General features: G+C 33.0%; 1 protein-coding gene across 1 annotated transcript in view; it reads right to left on the bottom strand.

The window, feature by feature from the left end:
• The window catches only part of Polr2B (RNA polymerase II subunit RpII140), a 203,190-nt gene that overhangs the window by 94,108 nt on the left and 81,180 nt on the right, over positions 1–27,902 (bottom strand). The window contains exons 10-13 of the mRNA XM_090409695.1: positions 22,434–22,577; positions 13,898–14,037; positions 3,223–3,334; positions 1,059–1,213 (exon numbers count right to left, since the gene is read on the bottom strand). Of these exons, the coding sequence (XP_090265821.1) occupies positions 1,059–1,213; positions 3,223–3,334; positions 13,898–14,037; positions 22,434–22,577 (551 nt within the window). The remainder of the gene's footprint in view (positions 1–1,058; positions 1,214–3,222; positions 3,335–13,897; positions 14,038–22,433; positions 22,578–27,902) is intronic.

Genomic DNA, 27,902 nt, shown 5'->3' on the forward strand with positions numbered 1-27,902 from the left:
AAATAGATGTTTCTGTGGTCTTAGGAAACATCTAAAGTCACATCTGATCTCAAGAAAAACAAAGATAATGATGTACAAAGTACTTGTAAGACCAGTGTTAACTTAAGTCTCTGAAAACTAGGTATTATCAATGGCAGATGAAAGATTGCTAGGTCTGTTTGAAAGAAGAGTTCTCAGATATATATTTTGGAGCAGTACAGGAGAATGGTGTGTGGAGGAAAGATATAACCATGAACTATACAGATTATTTAATGAACTAGACATTATATAAAAATAAATAGATTAAATTGGGCTAGACACATTATATGCATAGATAGTAATAGAATACTTAAGATGTTTAATGCTAAGCTGGAAGGGAAAAGAAAAATTGGAAGACCTAAATTAAGATGGGAAGATAGAGTGATGCAAGATATTAAGGTTTTAGGAGTCAAAAATTGGAGGAGTTTGGCATTAAATAAGGAAAGCTGGCAGGAATTTCTGAAGAAGGCCAAGGTCCACACAGGGCTATTGAGCCAATGATGATGATGTGTCCCGATTTCTCCCCGAATGATGTTCATTCAGGGAGAAATCGGGATATTTACAAATATAAGATATTTAATAAATTCTAATTTCCTTAAATGTGTGCAACCATTATTTTAAATAATTGTATTAATAAATATGTACTATTATCTTATAGCTTAGATAGAATTGGCAAAAGTATTTGAAGTTTTCAAATTAATAAAATCCTAAACATCTTTAAGGCAAGGTATGATAGTCATTGTGGTCTGAATGTGTTTGATTTCCTGCAATGATTCTTCAGACTTCAAAGAGCTCCAGAAGTAATACTGATACTAAAAAAAGTTTTAATCAATAATCACATTGTTTTCTTCTGTAAATTTCTGTAAATTCTGTAAATTCAAATATGATTAAAAAAATAATAGAAATGCTTAATAATTTTAAAAAATCTAAAACTAAATATTTACCAATTTTATATCAATATTTAACAATAAGATAACACCATGAACAGTTTTGATTGTGAAAACAGGAATACTAAAAATGTCAAATAATTTGCAACATACCTATAATTGTTATATTCTCTTTCTTTTAATCGATCAATATGCCTTTTTTTTAGGAGCAACTTCTGATTTTCTACAATAAGCAATGGTCGACATATTCTTCCTGCATCTGTATATATACGAATCTCACGATCCCTAATATCTCTTACCATTGACACCTATATATTTTAAAATAATATATTAGAAAAATATATAAAAAAAATGAAAGAACAAATATGAAATAACATGGTTTGAGATGGTTTTAATAAACACTGATTAACATATCTCAAGAGGTAAAATGCGAACTAAAGGCTATGAAGTCTAACTCAAAAGAATCAACAATTTTCTTTGCCTTTTTCCCCGTGAGGAAATATCCTCAGGGTTTCAAAATATCAAAATGGGGAAGGCTCCTGGATTTGACAATATTCATAATGAATTCCTGATACACTGTGGACCTTATGCAAGATTGTGGCTGACTAAGTTCTTTAATGATATACTTGAAAGTGGCTGCGTTCCTAAAGAATTTAAAAGGATAAAAATCATAGCTGTGTTAAAACCAGCAGAAAGAACTGAAAGCTATCGTCCCATACCTCTTTTAAGTGCAACCTACAAATTGTTGGAAAAACTAATATTGAATAGGATCAGTGAGAAATTTTGGAACATCTTCCAATAGAACAAGCAGGGTTCAGAAGAGATCGAAGCTGCACAGATCAAGTTCTCAGCTTAACAACCTACATTGAAGCAGGATTTCAAAGATGCTTGAAGACTACTGCAGGCATCTTTATTGACTTAACAGCAGCTTACAATACTGTTTGGAGGGAGGCATACATATATAAATTTCTTAAGGTCATACCATGTAAAATATTGGGTCATCTCCTAAACAAATTACTGTGATTGATATTTCAGGATAGTCACCGGAGGAAGCATCAGTAAACAGAGACTGTTTAAGAATAGATTACCTAAGGACTCGGTGCTCGCATCACTGCTCTTTAGCCTTTACATCGCAGATATTTCTGAAACAGCTAGCAGGAAGTTTGCTTATGTAGATGATCTAGCTTTGGCGATCTAAAAATCAGAGATATATGCTAATGGAACATTAATTTCGTTTAATCTGACACCTAAACATCTGGGAATAACTCTGGATAGAACTCTGTCACATAAACGCATATGATTAATATCGCTACTAAAGTTTGCACCAGAAATAACATAGTTCAGAAGTTTTGTGGTATTATATGGGACTCAAGTGCCACAACTCTGCAGTGCACCACCATGGATCTAGTTTACAGTGCAGCAGAGTATGGTGCTCCTGTCTGGCTCAATAGTTACCATGTCAATAAACTAGATGCTCAACTTACCTCCACTCTGCATTTAATAATGGGTTGCATTAGGAGTACTCCCTTACAATGGCTCTCCACTTTGAGCCATATTGCTCCTCTGGAACTGCAATGACCTCCCAATACATGAATTTATTCCAGATGCTTTATCCAATAGACTAAAATCCAGAAGACCAGCCATAAAAACCACCCATAATCTTCTTAGCCAGAATGACAGTATGGTGAGTAAGTGGGATGTACTGAGGTCCCAAGCAGTATCACCTGAAGTTCGTAATTACATAATCATCTTCCAAAAACCATCTGGATTTGACCTGCCCAGGAATATGGACGATGGCTAACAGCATTCGTACAGGCCATGGTGTATGTGTAGGCTTACTTTCAAAAGTGGGGTAAGATACCAAATCCCCACTGTCCTTGTGGAGCCGAGACCCAAACCATTTGCCATATAGTACAGGAATGTGAACTGACAGCATATCCAGGTGACTTTAAGGGTATCTTTGACCTATCCCCCAGAGGCAATCAATTGGATTAAAAACCTAAATATTAAAATATGATTAATCATCTGTCTGCTCTGTCTAGATACGATAGTTCTTGAATGTAGTTCTTAAATTCTGAATGTAGTTTTAATTCTGATATAAACATCAGAATAAAAACCTAAGTGATTAATAAAGAAAGAGCCATATAGCTTCATTTGTGACATAAATTTGATAAGGCATGTACACATGGTTAAAGGACAATAAGATAAAATACATATGAATATAAATAACATACCATATATGATAATATAAATAAACGTGTATTTTATCTTATTGTCCTTTAACCATGTGTACATGCCATACGATAAATAAACATACCTCAGACACAATGATATCCATCTGGCGTCTTAGTTTGCGCAATGTATTCATCAACTGATCTGGATCTCTGTGAATTCCAACCCAACAGCCATTTACAAAAATTTTTGTAGCCCTTCAAAAAAATAAACAATAACTCTTACGAATATATTTTTTATCCAGATATTTCATATATAGATTTTATGAGTAATCTGATTATATTTGACCATACTTCCAAGGAAATGCTAAGTGCCCCTAGAAGGCAATTTCTAGTATTTAGCTGCATAAATGATTTTGCAGAAAATATCCTTATTTTCTAGTACATACCTTCAAGAAAGTATAATAGATATAAAGATAATTCAAAACACTTAATATTTCTTAATTTATTTCTAAACATTTATTATACTAGCTAATTTTGTTTCATACCTTAATATGATCAGCTCTTTCATTTCAATCTCATAAAGCACCAAAATCAGTTTTATAGTCTATTCATATAAAAATGGAAGTAGAACAGACTGCAAAAATTATAGAACAATCATAAGAAAATTTCGGTTTAAGGCATCAGAATAAAAACCTAAGTGATTAATAAAGAAAGAGCGATTTGGCTTCATTTGTGACATAAATTACATAAGAAATATTGGATATTAAAGATCCAACATTAATTAAAAGCCAAATGTTTATAGAAACCATAAAATTTCATAAATTTGACCAGACAGCTTGCACTACTTACAAGAACATGACTGCTGCCGAAGCATCCGTATATTTGCTTTTTATTAGAGCATTTGATAAGGTTTCACTGGCCTGACAACTGTTTTGAACCAGACGGTTCTCCTCAGAGACCAGGCAGAAACCTTAAGAGAGCAAAAACTCCCATTCAATGCTAGAAAAATCCAATGGCAGAGAAGTGTATTTTTTGTAAGTGAACTCTCACTGGATTTCTCTAGCAGTGAATGGGAGTTTTTGCTCTCAGGTTTCTGCCTGACCTCTGAGGAGAACCATCCGGTTTGAAATAGCTGTCAGGCCAGTGAAACCTTATCAAATGCACTAATAAAAAGCAAATATATGGATGCTTCGGCAACAGTCATGTTCTTTTAAGTAGTGCAAGCTAAGGCAACTCTGATGCCGAGAATGTTCTCGTAAACTCTCTAGTCACATTTATGAAACTTTCATACTTTCAAACATTTGGCTTTGAAATACTATTGGATCTTTAATATCCATTATTATATTTACAGCTATTTTGCTTGCTTCTGTTTAGGAGTGCCCCTGTTTAAATGTCATTGGCTTTTTACTCACAGATTCTTAGGGCATTGTAGATGTATATTTACCAATAAATATATGTAGCATGAAGGAAGAGAAATTTACACATACCTTTTTCTGGGTGTTGTGGCTTTTTCTTCTTTCTGCAATGTGCAAACTACCGCAGTTAGGATGTTTTGGAAGGAAGTGTGTATGTGGGGGGGGGGAGGTTTAGGCAATGTGGGAGAATTAAATAGAAAATGAAAAAACCTGGTTTTTTTCATTTTATATATATATATATATATATATATATATACATAATATATATGTATATATATATACACATATATATTATATTATTAGGGATGGACGGAGCGTTTTTCTCCCACATTGCCTAAACCTCCCCCCCCCATCCCACACACATACGTCCTTCCAAAACACCCTAACTGCAGCAGTTTGCACATCGCAGAAAGAAGAAAAGCCACAACACCAAGAAAAAAATGTGTAAATTTCTCTTCCTTTATGCTACATATATTTATTGGTAAATATACATCTACAATGCCCTAAGAATCCGTGAGTAAAAAGCCAATGACATTTAAACAGGGGCACTCTTAAACAGAAGCAGGCAAAATAGCCGTAAATATAATAGTTTGTTAAGAGGAGTAACATGGGAGTTTTCCCAGAAATAATATCCATAATTTAATATCCATTATTTCTATGTGATCAACAACACCTAAGATTTTTGGATGACAGTCATTAATAAAGAAGATGGAACTAACTAAGAAGAACAGTAGTGAAGTTAAATGAAGAATAAAAAGACAGGCAAATAAGGAATGTTGAAAAAACTAAAATCATGATATTTGGGAACAGATAACAGATGAACAGGCAAATAAAGATCAGCAGAAAGACATTAGTAACTTCATGTATTTAGAGAAAGAAACATGATGCATGATTTAGACTGTAAAAAAAAGGGGATAAGAATTCAAAAAAAACAAAAGTGAAAGTTAGCAATAGATAAGATATGGGAAAGAGTAATGACCCTTAAAACAAAGCTGAAAGTACTGGAAATATACATATTCACACATGCAAATACTTTCTATGGATGTAAAACATTAGTAATATTCTAAAGACCCTATAAGGAGAGTATTGGCATTTGAAAGAACACAGTGTAAAAAGTTCTATGAATTGGATGGTGCAAAGAATATCAAATGAAGAACCCTACAGAAAGTAAATCAATCTAATGCAGAAAATAAGTAGATGAAAACTCGACCTTTTTGGACATATCTGCAAGCTAGATGTTATATGTTAACAAGTAACATGCCTGAATGCTGAAATGTATAGACCTGTTTTGTTACTTTTTTAATTGAGTAAAACATCATCAATGCACTTATCATTAATATAATTAGCTGGAAACACATGGAGCAATTCTTCAAAGCTGTTGTTTATTAATTGGATGATTCAATGGAGGAAAGGCTAGATCATCATCAACAAATTTTATTCTTCAAAATTCTGGAATTGAAGCAAAGCATTCCGAGGAAGGTTATACAGGGTGTCCCAAAATTCACGCAAGAAGTAATTTTGATAGACAACACAGGTTTTTAATTAAAAATTGTAATTTCTTATTGATTCATAAAGTATACAGTATAGGGTTATGCATGGAATAGCATATCAGGTAAATAGCCTCCACGGCTTTGCTGGTACATACTCATTCTTTTGTCGAAATTTTCCATGACCGTTTTGCATAAATGTGGCTGAATTTCGTTGATACAGCGCTCAATTTCCACCTTCAAGGCATGGGTGGTCGTGGGCTTGTTGGCATAAATCTTAGACTTCAAAAAACCCCAAAGAAAAAGGTCCAACGGCGTTAAGTCACATGAGCTGGGCGGCCAATTCTGATCACCAAAACGGGAAATTACATGACCAGGAAATGATTCGTGCAGTAATTGAATTGTTTCTCGGGCTGTATGGCATGTGGCACCATCTTGTTGAAATCACATGTCGTCCACATCCATATCTTGCAATTTAGGCACAAAAAACTGGATTATCATGTCGCAATAACGAGCACCATTAACTGTTATTGCCTTACCAACCGCATTTTCGAAGAAGAATGGACCGATGATGCCTCCAGCCCAAAATCCGCACCAAACAGTGACACGCTGTGGACGCATTTATTTCTCAACAATCACTCGTGGATTTTCTGAACCCCAAATGCGACAATTTTGTCGATTAACGAAGCCATCAAGATTAAAATGAGCCTCATCGCTGAAGATGATTTTGTTCGAAAAATAAGCATCCACTTGTTGTTGTTCCATAATCCATTCAACGAACTCTCTTCACTGTGTGTGGTCATTTTTAATAACCCTGAACTGTCCGCTCTCACGCCGTCTTTTTTTTCTCATTGGCAACACTTTACTGCACAAATGGCGCTAAATTTAAATCTTGCATGAATTTTGGGACACCCTGTAGATGGTTCAGGCTGATCTTTCTGGGGTGAAATGAGAACAGGAGTGGACTTCTTTAAAAGTTTGCACATTACATCCAATTTAGTCTGACAGTTTGCCCTTTATTCATTATCAAATTCCTGATATGTACCCTGAAGGAGTGTACAGATGTTATGATAGTACTAAAAAGTTACATCATTACTAACTTCAGATCAACAATATTACTCCAAATTAATCTGTTATCTCCAATATTATCAGATCTTATACTTGTCATCTAAGGCACTCTTTACTGTATCAATTGACTTAGATCTTGGTCCTCCTCTGGGTCTTTTTCCTGCCAACTGGCAAAGAGCACTTGTTTTGCTAATCTTTCCTCTACCATTCTGTTTAAGTGACTATGTTACCTGAGATTAGCTCTGCTAACACATTTCTGAATGCTAACAATGCCAAAGTTCCTTCCTGCATCCTCATGATACTGCCATTGATGCCATCTGTTCACTCCACTAACCTTTCTCAGAACTCTCTTATGTATAGTCTTCAGTCTTTGATCAAGTCTTTTAACTTCTAACCCAGTGTTCAGATTCATAAGATAAAATTTGTTTGAACACTGTCTTTTATACAGCTAGTTTAGTGTTTTGACTAATTTCTCTTTTTTGTCCTTTTCTTTTCTGCATACATTTCTTTATAGCAATTAACTGTAACTCACATCATTGACTACTTTTCTAAATCTCTCTATGTTGAGTTCTATTTCTTCAAACAACCAAATTGCCTTATTAACAGGCAAATGTCTGTCATTTTTTTTTACTGTAAACTTTTTTTTTTAGGAATGGGAGGAAGCTTGGTTTTCTCTTCTTGTTCTGCTTTCTCCCTTTTTCTTCTTCTGCAACTTTCTGCGTTTCTAGTTCTAAAGGTCTTCATCTGAGGGTTCTTCCACAGCTTTCACCAACTGTTATACATCTTTACTGTCAACTTCCAACTTTTTAGCTGGTAGTACTATCTTTGTCAAATCCTTTGAATTTATGAATATACAAGTTCAGTAGCTTCTTCCAAACTTCATTCATACACGCTGCCATCATCTCATTCTATGCTGCATTTACATTCTTTGTGCAAGGCAAGATTATTATATTCTTTCCAAACATCTCTGAGGGTTGCTCACTCTCGGTATCAGTAATAAACCTGAGAAAGTATTTCTTAAACAATATGCCTTGAAGACAGCAATAATACCTTAGTCCAGCGTTTCTCAACCTTTCTAAGCCCAAGGACCAGTAAAATGCCTAAAACAATTCTACGGACCACAAAGTTTTTTTTTTTTTTCAATAATTTTTACTTACTTATTCAATTTTAGTTTGTTTTGTTTGGATAACTAAAAAATATATATTTATTTAATTAATTTAAGTCTACCTGCAGACTACCTGTGGTCCGTGGACCACAGGTTGAGAAACACCGCCCTAGTCCATAAGAGTGAAGTTGTATTTGTGGGATGGCTGTTGCAAGTGCAAGTGGTCCTAAGTCTTATACATCATAAATCAAGGAACTAACTGCAGTTTCGAAATCAGTGTTTTACAGCTTATTTTCATAGCTTAATCTTTTGACTGCACATTTTCATATTAAATTTATTACAGTAATTTTTAATTCAGTTAAATTTGAAGACATAGATTTATTAAACATCATCTGAAGTAAGGAACCAGAATTAATATCCCCCTATTTGATTCATCACTGTCATTTCATTATATGTATCCTTAAGGATGTCCAGGATGATATGACTATGAAATACATAGTCATATCATCCTGGACATCCTATCATATCAAATACATTATACTATCTACTATATACATTTTTTTTCCCAAAGCAAACTGTTATTTGCTAGTTCTCCATTAATATCAAGTTCATTATTTGGGTTTTCTAAAGCACTACTGACAGTATCAATCAACCTAGATACTGGATCTTCCTCTGGGTCTTTTTCTACCATACAGGCAAGGACAACAGACATGTTTTTTTAACCTAAATTCTCTAATTCTGTTTAAGTACTCATACTACATCATGTCAACTCTATACACACATTCTGGAATGTGTAATAATGTCAAGTTCCATTCTAATAATCTTCTTTTAATATGATTTGATTTTAACCAATGCTGCCATTTGTTCATTCTCCTCACTCTCCTCAGACATTTCATATTTAAGGTTTCTATTAGGGATATGCTGAATATTTTGTTTTGTTTTGTTCTGGTATTCAGCCAATTCAGCTTTGGCTGAATCAAAAGAAAGATTCAGTATTCGTCTGTCCAAAGCAGAAAAAGTTGCAAGAATCACAAGAAAGGCAACAAACAGGGGGAAATTTCCCCTTATCTTGTCTTGTGTGATCATATAAGGTTCATTGAATTTGCTACAGATACTTCGCTTGGTATTGACTGTTTTTATTTTATTTTATTATACAATCTTAAAATTTGTTTATATTATGGTTTTGAACTGTTTTAAAATACTGAAAAAAAGTACCATTTTGGCCAAATAATGAAACAAGCAATAACTGGAACTTTCACAGTTTATGTAAAGATTCAAAATTTGCAAAATGTAAAATATGAAAACAACAAACAAAAAAGGACATTAAATATCCATGCAGTTGATAACAATTTAAATATGTCCACCATTGCTAAATTTATTGGAGCTTTTCAAGGAAATTACCAAAACAATGAGTTTAACTGTTACTGTAACTTCAGAAATGCTTCTGACTATTAAGACTCTGAATATGTATTTATCTAAAGATGAAGATAATACTTTTTTCAGAGTGGGAACAATTAAAAAATTTCTTTGTGAAGATATTAGCAGAACATGTGATACTTTATTCAAAAAATAATTATATTATTTCTACAATATTAGATCCAAGATTTCAGCAAGCATTTTTTAAGTTAGACAAAATTGATTATTTTTATTTAAAGCATCTTCTTCTTCAACCTTCTGGTTCTGTCCACTGCTGGACGAAGGTCTTCCACATGATTTTCCAGATCACTTGGTTTTCTGCTTCTCCCATCCATCTCACTCCTGCAATTTATTCCAGTTCATCTCTCCACCTTTTTCTAGGTCTTCCTCTTTGTCTTGCTGCATCCACTGGTCTCTACTCTGTTGTTTTTCTAGTCCATCTCCCATCACTGCATCTGGCAATATGGCCAGCCCATCTCCACTTAGCCTGTTTAATGTATTTTACAATATCCATGACACCTGTTTGAGATCTTATCCAGATATTTGTCTTCCTATCTCTTAATGTTATTTTTAGCATACTTCTTTCCATGCGATGTTGTGTTGTTCTCAGCTTTTTGTTTAGGGCTTCTGTTAAATTCCATGTTTCTCCTCCATATGTTAGGACATATATTTGTATAATTTTCAGTTGGTATCTTTTATTTATGAAGTGACTCAGTTCAGCTATTCTTGATGTTATTTTATTTACAAACAGGACATTGTGCTTGATTGTTTTATTTATTAGGAATCCTACACCACCTGTTGAGTTTCTGTCACATTCCCAGTGGTAGAATAGATGTCCATCTTTTAAAGCATTCTAATTAATGAGAAATCTGAATGTGATTCAGAAATATGATGGAATATGAAAATATGATTTCTCAAGTGATGAAATAAAAATTCCATTATCAAAAAGGTGAGATCATCAGAAAACACAAAGAACAGAAAAATATGAGTAAATTAGGACAAGCATCTTCCTGCTACCACATTTTCTACTGCTGTATTACCATCAAGTCGAAAGCAGAATCAATCACAGAAAAATATTAATGAGATGATTACAAATTTTAATAAACCACTGTTAAAAAGAATTAACGATTCATTACTGCGGTGGCAAGAATGAAAAAATTATGTTGCCCATTTTGAGTGGGATAGCAAGAAAATTTCTTTCAGCACCAGCATACATAGTGAAAGAATTTTTGATTGTTAAATCTATGATTATTTTCTGCATTTGACAACTTAAAATCAAAGTTCTGTTAATTTTTATTTTGCTACTTTAAGGAAATAAAACAGTGCCTTAGAAGACTGAAATATAAGATCTGATAATACTGGAATGTTGAAGACAACAGGTTAATTTGGAGGAAAATTGTCGATAGGAAGTTAGTAATGCTGTAAAGTTTTCATGTAGTACTACTATCATATCTTGTACATATTCCACTGAGCATATATATCAGGAATTTGATGAGGAGGAGGAAACAAGAGCAAGTTTTTTTCTTTTCTTCTCATTTTTATGCTGTATTTTTTTCTTTTAATAAATGTTCCCTGTAAAATTAAGGGGACTAGTTTATCACATTTCAGGATAGTAGTAGAATTTTATTTTCGCATTTAATGTGGTTATTATGTTAGGCAAAGTATTCTCATGTACATTTTTTTAAAGAAAAAAATGTTTATATTTATTTTTAGAAGCCATTCGTGGATGAACAGATATTACACTATAGCAAAGCAGTGGTGCAATAGAGGTCCTTCTTATTAGACATGGGGGTGAATGGTGCAATAGAGGTCCTTCTTATTAGAAATGGGGTTGTATGGTGCAATTGAGGTCCTTCTTATTAGACATGGGGGGGGGGGTATATAGCACACAAAACAAAAAAAAATTATATTTTACAATATCTATTTTCAAAGAGTTTTTTTTTTTTGTTGTTCAAAACCTTTTTTTCTGTGTAAAATTCACCATGCTTCAGCAGAATATTTGGTGCTTTAGCTGGATTGCTAACCAAATATTCAGTATTTTGATGACATTTTTATTAACAGTGTTGCTAGAATTTCAGATAAAAATTACATTTATGAAAAAATTCAAATAATGTCATCCACTTTTAAATTGCCAAACCTCTATTCTGTACCTCATATTTGACAAACTTTTTTTTTACAAATGAAGTGTTTTAGGAGCAATTTTTTTTAGATGAAAGTATAAACCAGTTAAATTGAAAGAACAATACACTCTCCAGTATGTATTAAGCTTTTAGTCTCCAGTTTTTGGAGAAAAGTAACACTTAATGGGGACCCCCCCCACTGCAAATATACCTCATTTGCAAGGGGGGGGGGTCCAACTCCACTTTTGAATAGTCAGAAGAGATAGACAGCCTTTAAAGATATCTATACAGTAGGGAGTCTTCCACCATAATGATTATAAACCTCCATATTAATCTAATTGTGAAGAAATTTTCAAGATACCTTAAGCATTGTAGTAAAGTCACATTCAAAGTTTGTTAACTGATGTCTTGGAAGGTGTCTTAGTAAATAGATTCCCCCCCCCACACACACACACACAAACACCAACAACTAATCTTCACTTCAATTGTGGTTTGACAGCCATGAAATTTTCAGACCTTTAAAATTTGAAAACTATATGCCAAATTTAGTTCATGATTGAACACCGAGTTGCAGAGATCTATAGATATCTACAAATCCTAACCATTTTCTCTTAATATCTTATCATATACTTTTATGAGATTTTTTTTATTTGATTCTTTATGGTGCAAAGACAACAAAGGTCATACTGTGCCAGGACATAAGTCACAGCAGTGCATATGGTAACTGGTTGGTAGGAGAATCACAAACATCCAAGGCCTTGGCGATATTTGAACCATGTGCAAATTTGAAAGGTGCTCGACCTTTTGGCTACTCGTATATGAGATACATATATGACTTCTGCATTACTTCAACCTTGGTATCTCTCCCGGGTCTGGCTTCCACTGATGAGACCTCAATAAAGGTCGAAACTAGTCTGGGTAGTGGCTCTTGCCATTATGCAGAGCATTTTACACGTCCAAAGGGGAGGGGGAGTGCTTTGCATTATGGGATACATACTAAGGCCAAGTGATGTGAAGCATCCAGTCATACATGGCTGGATGCTTCTTTTCTAATCAAAAACTTTTCAGGGTCTAAAAATCTTTGATGCAATCCTGATACCTATACTGGAATGAAAACTTATTTGGAAATTTTTCGACACTTGGAATTTGGTTTCAAAGAACCAAAACACACAGCTTTCTCTTTTAATATAGCTATTTTTAACTTCTATTCATACAATGTCCTACAATTTCCGATTCCTGTGCATTAGATGTAGCAGCAATAGAGGAAACTTTATGAGCCTACCTATACATCAACAAAGACTGCGATGCAATCAATTCTCAATACAGCAAAATCAAAGAGGAAGACAGAAGTAGTTTATTATAGCTGACAGTGAGCAGTGAATATCTTTTAGCACACCGAACTGCACAAATAAGGCTGGTTCATGGTTTTGTTGAATATTTTATGGTGGTGTTTGCTACAGTGAGTATATTAAGTTTATATATATATATATATATATATATATATATATATATATATATATGTAGCCCAAGTTCGTAAACACCAAGTTAAAATACTGGGTGGGACAGTAATATAATATTTTTTATGACAATCAAAATATATACCTTGAAACCATTTTTATATGCAAATCAGTCAAAAAAGATGGCAGCAGAATTCAAAATTTGCTAATAATGTCTAAATAATTTCATATTAGTTGTAGATGATTTTCATTCTCTACAGCCTGTTTAGTGGTACTTGCAAAAAGTACCAGTAAGCTGGGTGTTGATTGCTTATCCATTAGCAATGAATATATGAAAATAGAAAAACAAAATATCAATTACATTATCATTAGTGAACCTACAGAACAAGCAACATATTTCAGACTTTTTTTTTTGTCCCATCTACAAAAGGCAGTATATCTATAACACATTAGTACTCTGCATGGGCTAATGAATAAACAATGAAGACCCAGCTTACTGGTACTTTTTTGCAAGTACCACTAAACAGGCTGTAGAGGATGAAAATCATCTACAACTAATATGAAATTATTTAGACATTATTAGCAAATTATTAGATCTGGTTTAGGTAACCATATCATTATGATATAGCAAATGCATTATTTAATATCAGTTTCTGTTACCCAAGTACTACATACAAACAGGTTCTTTTTATTTTTTTTAAATGTCAATTTGATTAGTACTGTATAATATATATATGCAGCTCAACATACTCTGCAATTGCTGATGGTGCAATTTCCTCTAAATTTTCCATACTCCATTCTTCTAAAAATTCCAAGATAGGAGAAGGTTGAGAACCAACAGATATATATGCCATTAAAGCTAAATTTTTAACAAGTCCCACAGCATGGCCCTGAAAAAGATAATTATTTATGTGTAGATAACTAAACATTAATAATTTTATTAACTGATATAGACCAACAGAGCACAACATGTAATGATTATGATTCCTACATTGCCTTTATTACAATCAAAAATTTATACAATTGCTTACTTCGGATAAATATAAAAAAGACACACTATCATGTAATAAGCTCAATGTCAAATTTCTTCATCTGTGTTCATCACTGCAAAAATTGTGAGTTTCTTATTCCATTGTAACATTATGTTACAATATATAATATTATGTTATTTACCATCATCTTCATGAAATTCCTGATATGCACCCTCATGGGAATGCACAGGATATTATAGTAGTATGACATGAAAAATTTACATCATTACCAACTGTCTTTTGACAATTTTCCTTCAATTTAATCTGTTATCTCAAGACTCCAACATTATCAGATTTTATATTTCTGTCTTCTAAGATGCTTATTACTGTATCAATCCACCTAGAACCTAGTCTTCTTCTGTGTCTTTATCCTGCCATCCAGGCAAAGAACACTTGTTTTGCTAACCTTTCCTCTTGCATTCTGTTTAAGCCAAATACCACCTGAGATTTGTTTTGGTAACACATTTCTGAATGCTAACAATGTAATTCTTTTCTAATATTCTGATTTTTAATATGATTGTATCATGAAATGAGCATCCTTTTTGGTCTTTTCAATTTCAAGCTAAAGTTGAAAGAAAGACCAAGATTCTTTTGAAACTTAACTGAATATAAATTTGTAATATTTAAAAACAGTCTCACAATCAGAAAGCAAATTGGATTATTTGCTTTCACAATGCCGATATTACAGTATCTATGTATAAAAAGGAGAAATAAATGAAATGCAAGACTTACAGAGGAATTTCCCTATTCAGTGTTTCAAGCAAGATTTTTATAAACATACTTCAGAAGCTAAGACAAAATTCTGAACCAACAGAAATTTTAGGAGACCAAATTTTTACTTCATGCTAAAATATTTCAAAAATAATGGGAAAAGGTGGGGTGCTTACGGGTCAAAGCTATATAACTGAGAGGAGACCTCCACATCACCTTTAAAGGAATGCGGAGAACCGACCAATGCTTCTGACCTAATGTCCAATCATCACCTTCTCGTGGTGCACCCTCTTGGGTATCTACCTGGATACTGAACAAATGAAGATGGGTGGCTGGCAATTTGGGATTTAGCCGACCAAATTGCATTCTTATTGGCTTAAACCAAAATACAAAATGATGGTACAACATGACAAAATTTCATGCCGGATGGGGGCGTCGCCTGGTTAAACAAGACCCCCGTTGTTTTCGCCAGGGAACCAGGGCGAACAGTGAAAAGTAAGCTACTGGAACAAATGTGAAAACACACCCAAACTCAACATCACCGGAATTAAAGATCGGTACCATCAACATAAGAAGTGTGAATGGCAAGAAGTGCGAGCTAGCTGAGGGATTAGATAAATACCAGATCGACATAATACGGATCACTGAAACAAAAAAGACAAAAACTGGTGAGATCTTTCTGAGCAATAAATGTAAAATGTTATATTCATGCAATGACAATCAAGGAAAAGAATTAGCCATAGTATTCAACACTAAATACGAGGCTAATCTTCTTGAATGGCAGGCAGTCTCAAGTAGAGTGATGTGGGCAAATATGAGAATGGGGAACTGCACAATGAGATTTATTTGTGCCTATGGTCCCACAGATGGTTCTACTAAGGTAGAAGTGGAGGAATTTTTTGATGCTTTAGAGAAAGCAACTGACACAATGAAAAAGGAAAAGTTGGTCCTTGTTAGGGATCTAAATAACAGAGTGGGAAATGATGTCAGACATACAAAAATATTTTGGGAAAATTTAGAGAAAAGAGCAAAGCTAATAATAATGGCAAATACCTGGTGGATTTCTGCTCAGGACATGGACTGGTTATTACCAACACAATGTACCAACATAAAAATGTGCACAAATTCAGATGGAGAGAAGAGGCAAGGAATAAGAAAAGTCTTGACTATGTTATTCTTGATATGTTATGCAGGACACCAGAGTGTACAGAGGATTTGAAATTGAAAGTGATCACCATTTAGTCTTGAGCAGGATAAAATTGAATTTCGAAAAGAAGAACAAGAAAGTTTTAAAGCGAATAAAAGTTGATCAGATCTCAAATGTGAATTGTAGACTAAAATACACAAACATGATCGAAGAAAAAAATGAAAGAGTTTAAGAACAGCAACCAAACCTTGGAGATTCAGTGGCAAGCCTTGAAGAAAACCCTGATTGATTCAGCCAGATAGGCATGTGTTGTCTGCAAGGATAGAAAAATCAGAACTCCATGGTGGACACAGAAAGTTAAAGAGGCAGTAAAGGAAAAGAAGAAAGCATATCAAAAGTTCCTGGCAAATAAGTCAGCTTGTGCTCTGAGAGAATACAGAGACAAATGTAAGAAAGCTAAACACTGTGTGTAAAACTAGCTAAACAAAAGTCATGGGAAGACTTTAGCAAGAACATAGAAAATAAATATCAAGAAGGTGGTAAGATATTCTGGAAGTTGTTGAAGAAGCTTAGAAATGGAAGAAAGAGTGCTGTAAAAGAGTCAGAGATGATAAAGGTGACATGAAAACAGGAGAAAAAGATATCCTTGAAGTATGAGTAATGATTGCTAAATGAAACAAAAAGTGATAGCACAGTGGTAAAAAACACTACAGGCACACAGTCAGGAATAAATATCCATACCTGAAGTAGAAAAAGCCATCAAAAGCACAGAATGTGGAAAGGCAGCAGGAGAAGATGATATTCGACCAGAAATGCTGAAGTATGGTGATATAAAAGTCTTACAGTGGCTGCACTGCATAGTTCAGAATGTCTGGACAGAGGGACGAATTCCCGATGATTGGAGTAGAGCTCTCATAGTACCCATATATAAAAAGGGAAATAAAACTGAATGTGAGAATTACAGAGGTATTTCCCTACTGCGTGTTCCTGGCAAGATTTATGAACGTATACTTGAGAAACGGTTGAGAAAAATTTTGGAAGAAAAGTTTGGTGAAGAACAATCTGGATTCAGGCCAAATAGAGGCTGTCAGGATCAGATCTTCATTTATGAGAAATAGTTGAGAAACCAAGGGAATATAACGAAGATCTATATTTAAGTTGTGTCGATCTGGAAAAGGCATATTACAAGGTGCCAAGAGAGAAGCTATTCAATTCAATACGCTACAGTTATATGGTGTCAATGGGGAGATATATTAAGCAATACTTAGTCTTTATTTGAGGTGTAAGTCAGCAGTTAGAATTGAAGGATGTACAGGAAGATGGTTTAATGCTAAATCTGGTGTGAGACAGGGATGTACTTTATCCCCAGTGTTATTCATTATCTATACGGATCACATTATGAAGGAAAGTGGTATTAAACATGATATCAGAATTGGAGATTTAATGTCAGCTCTTTTTATGCAGATGATGTTATACTTCTAAATAAATCCGCTACAAGTCTGCAGTATTCCTTGACTACATTGAATAACTGTTTTAATAGATATGGCATGAAGGTCAGCAATAAAAAGACAAAGACAATGAAAATAGGCAGAATCGTTGAAAATGTCAATTGTGTTGTGAACGGAGAACAAGTAAAACATTTCAGCTACTTAGGCATAATTTTTAGTGAAGATGGTAAATTAAATATGGAAATAGACAACAGAATCAACAAAGCTGGTATGGTAGGAAGTCAATTGAATAAATTCATATGGAATAAGAGAGAAATTAGTTGGATCACTAAATTAGGTGTATACAAGACAGTGTTCAAACCAATTTTAGCCTATGGATTTGAGAGCTGGGTCGGAAGTAAAACACTTGACCAAAGACTAGAGACCGCAGATATGAGAGTCCTGAGAAAGATTAGAGACGTGAACAGATGGCATCAATAGAAATATCATATTAAAAACGATTATATTAGGAAAGAACTTGACATTGTCAGGTTCTCAGGTGGTATGGTCACTTAAACAGAATGGGTGAGGAAAGATTAGCAAAACAAGTGTTCTCTGCCAGGTTGGCAGGAAAACAACCCAAAGGAAGACCAAGATATAGGTGGATTGATATGGTACAAAGTACCTTAGACGATAGAAATATAAGATCTGATAATGTTGGAGTCTTGACAAGTAACAGACTGATTTGGAGGAAAATTGTAGATAGGAAGTTAGTAATGATGTAAATTTTTCACGTAGTACTATCATATCCTGTACACCTCTTGAGGGTACATGGCAGGAATTCGATGATGGAAAAAGGTAACAAAGATCTGTATTTATGTTTTGAGATATGGAAATTACATACATACGGTACCAAAAGAAACAGCAGCAGAACAATATTCAACATACTTAAGTTGTTTGATAATTACAGTCAGAGTTGCAAGAAGTTTGATATAAAATCAGGTATAAGACAAGTGTGCACAATATCTCCACAGTTAGCTGTAATGCACATATGCACATGGATCAATTATTAAGGAAAGTGGCATTAAACCTGTTATCAAATTCAGAAATATTCGAGTGATTCTTTACTATGCATAAATGCAGATAATGTTTACTTCTAAACAAATCCAGTACAACTGTTCAGTAACTAAACTGAATAAGTGCTTAATAAATTTGGTATGAAAATTATCAATAAAAGTAATATCTATGAAAACAGAGACAGCATTGTGGAAAACATAAACTGCATTCCAAATGAAGTATATTATTTCAGCATGTTTTTAGTGAAGACAGTAAATTAAATGTGGAAACTAACAATGGTATAAGCAAAGCTGGTATGGTGGACAGCCATTGAATAAATTTATATGGAATAAGAGATATTAGCCAAATCACTTAATTAGGACTATATATACAAGACAGCATTCAATTTTAATTAATGGATCTGAGAGATGGGTTAGAAATAGCACAGTTCAGACTAAAGACCACAGACATGAGAGAAAAATTAAGAGAGTGCAACATATAGCATCAGTAACAATCATATTGAGAATAAAAATAATAGAAATGAACTTGTAATTGTTAGTATTCAGGAATGGGAGCAGAATGGTAAAGTCAATCAGGAGAGGAAAGATTAGCAAAACAGGTATCTGATGCCAGGATAGCAGGGAAAAAAAGACCCAAAGGACAACAAATATTTAGGTGGGGTAATGCTTTTAATGGTACCTTAGAAGACTGAAATGCTAGATTTAAATGTGCAATATGAGAACTTTGACAAACTGCAGATTAGTTTCAAGGAAAGGAAGCTTAATAATTCAAACCTAGTCACTAGTGCTATCATAATATTTTCTATACCCAATGATGAATTTTACCAATGATACTGATCACAGAATTGTAGATGATATCAAACTGAGAAGGGTAGTGAACAATAAAGAAAAGAGCTATCAAGATATTTCTTAGATCTGAGAAATAGTATCAAAAATTTAATAGCTTCAGTTGTAAAAGTTTTTTCATATGATTTGTAAAAATCCAATGACAGTCTACTGTTTGAGAAGGCAAAAAGGAAACAGAACTTCAGTTTTTAGATAAAATTAACTCCTGATATACTCCCATCAAGTTCACCATTGAATGTGAATGTAACAACAATCCTCCTTTTTGGATACTTTAATACATCATAACTCTGCTGATAACATTGAATTTTCTTTTACAGAAAGTCATCCTTTACAGGCAGATACATCCACACAGCTTTACATCATCATCCTTCATAGCAAATAGGTATTACCAAAATCCTTCAGCACAGAGCATACAAAATTTGTTGTTCTGAGTCTCTCCTATTAAAAGAATTAAAATAAAACTTACTCTACTTAATGGATACAGCGAGACCTTGATACAGACATTATTTGATAATTATCATCCCTCTTCCGGAGTGCAATCCGATGTTAAAAGGATCAGCATACCTACCTTAAAGGAACATCTGATCATTTGCATATATAATTTGTACACCATCTTCAAACCAGCTTGGACGTTGTCATCTTTCTTACCATCTATCAAAAATACATTATCACATTTATACTTGCCTGGTGTTTATCAAATACCCTGTTCTTGCCATCTTTGCTACTTTGGACAGACTTACTATTCTGCTGCTATTAGAATTGAAGAACATCAAGATTATTTAAGATTTTTAGATTCTGAAGGTTCAAGCCTTGCTTCTCATGCCATCTATACTAGACACAGAGTTCACTGGAACTGTACCAAGATGCTACACTACGGTAGGTTCAAATCAAATTTGATAGTCTATTTTTTGAATTGTGTGAAGCCCTATACCATGGTCCTAACCTTAATTGTTGAGACTGTAGGTCTATTTCTAAGTTTTGGGAAGTGATTGCCATTAATTGCTTATAATTGTTTTATATTTTTATTTATTTATTATTTTTAAATTAATTATTCATCTATTCCCACTTTTCTGAACTCTAATAACTGTTTCCTCCTACTGGACAGCTGCAGCTGAGACACATGATATATGCATGCTGTATGACTTGTTCTTGTATTCAGAATTTAAATACTGTTACCAGTTTTTCTTTCTCCTCCCTGAAAAAAGCATATGACATATTGAGTGAAATATATAGGAATAATAAATTATATTTAGTTTCTCTTACATGTGCAAAACCGTTATTCAAAAAAACCATGTTTAGCATATGTCTCTTTAAACAACTAGTGAATTTCTATCGAACAAAGGATACCGTAAAGTGCAAAGAAGAGAGAGAGACAAAACCTAAATTGATATTTGGATCAGTTACAATTATTTATGAAGAAAGAATGATACTGTAGGTTATAAGCTTCAGATATAAAAGAATAAGAAGGAACTACAGTGAAATTTATAAAACTATTAAAAAAATGATTAAACCAAATTAGAGGGATATTAACATTTTCCTTGCAAGTGTTCAGAAAGGCCACAGTTTAAGCTAATGAAGGGGTCACTTTTAAGTTTAGGGAAGTATTCTGTAGTTAAACACTGCATAAACTTCTGGAAGATTTAGCAGTAGATACATTAAACAAAAGCTGTAGACATTGGCAGCTTGGCTTATTACAACTAGTATTTCTTGTGATTTGTATTTAGGTCCATCCATCCATCCATCCATTTTCCCTTTTCATGCTAAGCTCAATGGTCTGTCAAGACCAAATAACTTGGCTTCTCTGAAACATAGCTGGAGAGTTAGCCAGTCTCATATGAAGATTACAATGTTTTTCCTCCTGGAAGCTCTGGTTTTTCATCATACAAAGCAGGCAAACCAGCCAAAAGAAAACATGCAATTTACGAACATAACAGCAATGCAGATAGGATTAAATGTCTGATTGTAAGCAGTTGAATTTAAGTACAATACTTAATTGAAGAGTTTTTTTTTTATTATTTATTTATTTTTAATGTAGCATGGCATTTTTCTCTTGAGGATTAAATTTGTGTTCTGATGTCAATGTGCTATATTTAGCATTTGTTTGTTGCATTAGATATCATACTAATTAACTTTAAAAAAATAAAGAAATAAAAATCCTACCCTAGAAATATTGCACAGTTCTAGTACATTAGTACAATAAGTAGGATAATGGTTAAATAATTCAGGTTACTTCCAAATAATATGTGAAACTTCCACTGGTGTTATATCAAATCAAATTCAGTTCTGGATGGAAAAAAAAGAAAAGGGTTGAAATTCATAATTCATTCAACCATTTCATGTTATTTTTAAAGCTAACCCCATACATATGATATACATACAATATATGCTACTTTACCTCTCCATTAAGAAAACAGCAAGGTAGCAGAGATACTAAAAATCACTTAGGATAGAATTTTTTTACTCATTGTTTTTTTCAAATCAAGTATATTTTCTCTATGACTAATTTCTATAAGCTTTCTATATTCTTATTGTGCATTTCTTTTATAATTTACAAAATAAAAAAAAAATTTAACTGAAGTCAGTATTCCTTCCCTCAAGAAATCTGGTTTAATCAGAAGATTATTTCTTTCGTAATCCATTTAAGCTGAAACCAAAATGCTGATTCCATTATTCTATTTTCCAAATGATTCTTTTAAGCATTAAAAAATTTAACATTTTTGTTTGTTACAGGTACAGGTGTATATTCATTGTATTGTATAGCTATTTCTCCTGAACTTATTGTTTAGGAATTTTGTAAGTCATTTTATGACACAATCACCCTTGTTTTAAAGTATCTCTACTACAATTTTTCCATCATGCCTCTTTTCAAATTAAATAAAATTCTTCATTTTAAAAACACACATCAAAGAATAAATATGCATATTACTAAGTTGCATTAAATAAACATTCCATGTCCAGTTTTATCTATTAAAACAAATCTATCATTACAAAGCAGTTATACCAGTATTTATAAAAATATTTAACATAATTGAGAAAATAACACCCTACCTCAGGAGTTTCAGCAGGACAAATCATGCCCCATAGTGTATTGTGCAGCTGACGTGGTTTTGCCAATTTACCATCTCGACCAATAGGAGAGTTAACACGTCTTAAATGAGACAATGTTGAAGCAAATGTTAATCTATTCAACACCTGTATCAAAATAAATATAAAGCAATGTAATCAAGACTTCCATGGGGGAGGGAAATCAGCAAGCTTCCTATTAACTATCAGTAAAGCAAGGTATACAAAAATAAATTTATCTGGCAACAGAAATATTCAATTCCAACAAAAGTCGAGCACAAATTTTTAAAATAATGCATTATTATTTTTTTATTTTAGAAAATAATTTTCCCCTTTTTTCTTTGTAGGAAATAAATTTCTTTTTCTTTTTTTTTATTCCGAAAAAAATTTGGAAAATACTACACTTTCATGCAATAAATTGATTTCCTAAAGAAAATTTTACTTTTGGTACGCTCTACATATCATTTCTCTGCCACTTTTTTTCTACTAGACAAGTAGTAAACGTGGCTTTGCAAAGTTGTTTAGTTCAGTCAACAATGGTGATTCTGATATACATTTTAAAACCATTTATACATAATAAGATATTCACTGTAAGTACTACACATTTCTTAAAATGAGCACAAGCTTAAACATTCTGAACCAACTTAACAATTTAATGTTCCCCAATGGAACTTGCTGTTATTGTATAAAACACAGATGACTTTACTGTCAGAAAACAAATCCACCAATGTTTCCTATGTCAAAATACTAAATGTATGTGACACTTTAAAAACTCAAATCTTAAAATACCAATATGAAACAATATATAACAATTTCAGAGCAGATGATGCTTTCCTCAAAGAACATGATCATAACTAACAGCTACTCCTTTTGTATGATTGATGCTAATATACAGAAAATGATAACTTGTTAAGAATTCTAAATTTATTCCTACTAATTCACAAAAGAAGTATTTTTCCCCTACATTATTTCCCTAGAAAAAAAAAGCTACATTACTTTAAATTTAAATTAATCAAAGTTAAATTATCAATAATTTTTATATTTGCATTTATAATATATAACAATATATAAAACTGGCAGTTAGCCATAAAACATTTGGATTGTGAGGTATATTAGTTTCAATATCAATCCACTAACAATTGAAAAAATGTTTTACTGTAAAACACATGCAGTTCATCTACTGATGAACATTTTTAAAAATGTCACACAATTTAATATAAATTATTTAACTTTAAATTTTGTTTCTGTACATCTTAGATTATTTGTCAATCTTTCTTTTTTCCTTCCTAGATATATTTTTAGAACAGCAATATTATATTGGTATTTTTAGCATAAAAAAAGTGCATAAATCAAGCATTGAAGACAAAGCCAAAATTGCTTCAACATAGCATCAGCCCTTTTGCAAATCAGGATAATGAAACTTTACTCAAAAGTACTGATAACAGATGAATGTATGTGTGTGTGCATATGCAGAGACACTCGATAGAGATTCTATACCTTTTTAAGTAGTGCAATACCAAGATGACTCATGGCAAAGGCTGTATTCTCCACATTCTTGTTAACTTTCAAAGTATTTAAAGTTTTAAAAGGCAAATAATGTCTACTTAACTATAAAATAACAAAGAAAAGTTTATAAAATATTCTCTTTTAATAATTTTTAATATGGCAACAATCTATAGGTTGGACTATCAATGACACATACTATAGGTTGGAGGTAAGTGCCATACAAAGTTGGCACAAAAATCATGAGAGCAGTCTGCCTATCACAGGAACAACAGCACTCCCTGCCCCATAATTCTTGTGAAGATCTTTTTAAAGGCTTATGTGGGTTCAGCTAGTTCTGTGTATGAATTTTGTTAATATTAACAACTGGGTATCTCGACTGATGCTGGCTGCTAAGAGGTCAATATATGCTTCTTTTAATAGGTTCTATGAAATCCACAGATGATATATCCATTTTGGAAAACATTACGCCACAAGGAAACTTGCTTCCTATTCACTATGGTTCCCATACTTGCTAACAAAACTCAATGTAACTATGGATTGATATTTATTCTTTTGCATGCAGAAAATAAACCATGCATCTCACTCCTATATTTGTCCAAATCTCCACATTTGCAACCATTTTGTTTTGATTATCATAGCTGAATATACAGAGAAAAATCTTAATGCATTCTTCTGCTTGACATTGCATAATTATTTTCCATTGCATAATTAATAATGGCAAAATAAGTCCAGAAGATTGTAGAGTTAGGCCACAGTGAAAAACTATATGAAATAACAAGAAAAACATGCCATGAAAGATCAAAGCAAAAAAAAATGCAATTAGATTTAAAAAGGAGTGTGCTACTAAATGAAGGATAAGAATGTTGAAATAATTATAATACCAAATAAAAACTCACATAATATATTTTATTAGCATAGAATTTCCATGCATTTAGCCTAGTGGCTGTGCGCTTCACAACCATATCCCTGGAGAAGGCGTGTCCTAGGTTCAATTTCCGTCGGTGGCATGAGGAACTGAAGGTTCTTCCTCAGCCATAGCCAAGTTAGCTGGTCTTGGGTGTGGACAGTAGGGTTTTTTTTTTCCCAGTTTATTCTCGGGTTTTTCATCCTGCAAAGCAGGCAAACCAACCTTCAGAACTCAACACTACAGGACATAGGATACACCAGGGCATAGGACTAACCACCTTATCCTGTGAAGGGTTCAGGTCCGAAGATTAATAAAACCTTCGACACCATAAGGTAAAAGAGGGTAAAAGGAAAATGAGATGAGATGAGATGAGATGAGATGAGAGAATTTCCGCATAAGTATTGTTAAATTGTGAATGAAGCTATGTTATGTAAATTATTATTTTTCATTCACATTTAACATTGCTTATTAATATTAATCATGGTTTATATAAAATTGTTTATTATTCCTTGATTAAGAATTACTAATTAAATATTTATTTAAAACCTGACCTATTATTAACTTATAAAATAATAATATGTTTGGAATTTTGTATAACAAAAAAATATATGGTGTAACGTAAAGTGTTATTTTATATTTAACTGTATATGTAATCAAAAAGTTGAAGAAATAGCTTAAATATTATATTGTTCTTATTTGTGAAATATTTAATGTTATGTAATCACTCATGTAGCAGTAATATAGCATACATTATATTGGCGAAATGTTTACGCTTAGTCTATTGTCATGGAAATGCACGCGTGAACAACCACGAGTGGAGTAGAGCGTGGCGTTCGAACGTAAGGTGGGAGTGAAGGTCATAGAGAGAGATAGAGAAAGCGAAAAGAGAAGGAAGGTCATAGATAAGACAGGGAGGGAGAAGAATTATTATTAAGGAGTGAGGAGAGAGTTTTGCGGAACCAAGATCATAAAATCCTCAGGGCAGAAATTTATGAGTTTACTGTTCGGAAGTGAACCTATAAGTAGTGAAACATAAAGTTTAATGTTATAAGCGAAATCTGCTGTTATTATGAAGAAAGGTTGATGTCGTAATCAGATAAAAGGAAACTGGACAGTCAATGCGAAAATCCTGATTAGTTCCAGTTGATCTGGATTACGATTAAATTCTATGTTGCCCTAGGAAAAGGTTATATTGATTACTTGGTGAAAAGTGAACAGGAAAGGATATTAGTACCTAATTACTGTTGTTTGGAATAGTGAAGTGCGACTTACAGTAATACAGTTTAAACTATGGAGAATATTTGTTATGTGTGTTCCGCTAATGTTAATTAAGTTAATTCATAAGTGCTCTCTCAATAATTTGATGTATTGAAGAATTTATCTGGTAAGAGTAGTTGTATAAGTTTCTCTATTCTAATATTAACTGTAATATATCTCCGATGCTCAAAGTCCGGAAATATATTTGCTCGGAATATAGCTTACGTATTTTATTGCCTGCTGTGAATATAAACATTGAGCTGATAGATTTGTGAAGACTGATTAAATGCGAAATTGTTATATTAACTTGAGATAAGAAGATTTGTGTTTTTGAGACTGTGAATAGTATATGAAAGTTAGAACATTGAATTAGCGTCAGTGACCTAAGAAGATGTGTTAAGTTAATTGTATAGTTCCATTTTAAAATAGAGTTCTTGTATTTGTTAACCATATCATATATTAAATGTTTTATTTTGTTGATCTAAATATTGTGTTTGCCTGAATTCCTTATTATTGCACCATTCATAAACATTCGAATCGTGCGGGAACCCCAAGTAAAAATGATAATAGATGATTTGGCCTAATGAGATGACTGCTAACTAATTTTAGAACTGATCCTACTATTTATATAGACTAATCTAAGAATAGGGTGGCGCAGTATAAATATAAATTTCCCTACTTTTGGATCGGTGATCATTTCGTAATTAGTTGTATTATTCATATAAGTGACTTGAGACTAGATAGATTTAGAACACGACACAGAAAGAGTCGTCACGACAGTATCATAGGCATCTTCAACAGGAACACAAAGGCAATTGAACATTAACAGACAATTCTAAAAAAAAGCACCACCTAAGTAGCTAACATAAGATAACTAAAAAAGTCAGTAAATTTCCTAACTTATTTAAATAACTATATATATTTAGACAAAATAAAGTTAAGAAAGATTAGCTGATGTAAAAAAGTACTATCTCCCACAAAGGGGATAAACATAGACCACTGGGTCTGTTTAAATTAGAAAGAGTGAAGTAAAGTTTCACATGATTCTTTATAAAGCCATTCCATGAGGAACCGACTTCTATGAAGACCTCTTGTCTTGTTCCAATGAACTATGTCTAGTGTTGATAGCATGCTCAGCAAGTTCAGGCTCAAGGTGTTGAATATAAGACTTGTGTTCTTCTAGCTGAATAAAAGTAGCTCTTCATGTTTGTCTGAATAAGATAACCCACAAGAACAAGGAATCTGGTAGATGCCTGGATAACTGAAATGTGGAAGTTAGTTTGTCCTTAGGAAAAGTAAGAAAGATGGAGATTTTTCTGATGGGGTGAAAGGCAACAAAAATATTCAGTGGTTTTAAAACTTTCGCTATGCATTTACTAATGCATTGCACATAAGGAATACGATTATTTCTTCTGTATTTGAAGAGGTAGAGATGCCATAAAAAAGCTCATTTGATGAAAGAATTCTTAAATCCATTAGATAAAAAAAGCAGAATTAATATGTTATAATTCTTTCTGTAATAGTTCATCTGAAGAATATAAAGAGTGAGCCCAATGAACCAATGTTTTAATAGTTCCAGCCTTTTGACTGGGATGGTGATGAGATTCAGCATGGATATAATGGCCTATATTCCACAAAACTGAGAAATGTATTACCATCTCGTTGACAAAACGTTAAAAGATTTAAAAAAAGCTAACTGATTATTTACTTTATCTTCTAGGGTGAATCCTGGATCACCCTAAAAGAAAATGGATCCTGGAATGAAGTGCATTTAATTTAGAAAG

This window comes from Typopeltis vanoorti, chromosome 20, assembly GCF_054136105.1.
Source record: "Typopeltis vanoorti isolate ZY-2024b chromosome 20, IOZ_Tvanoo_1.0, whole genome shotgun sequence".
Classification (NCBI taxonomy): domain Eukaryota; kingdom Metazoa; phylum Arthropoda; class Arachnida; order Uropygi; family Thelyphonidae; genus Typopeltis; species Typopeltis vanoorti.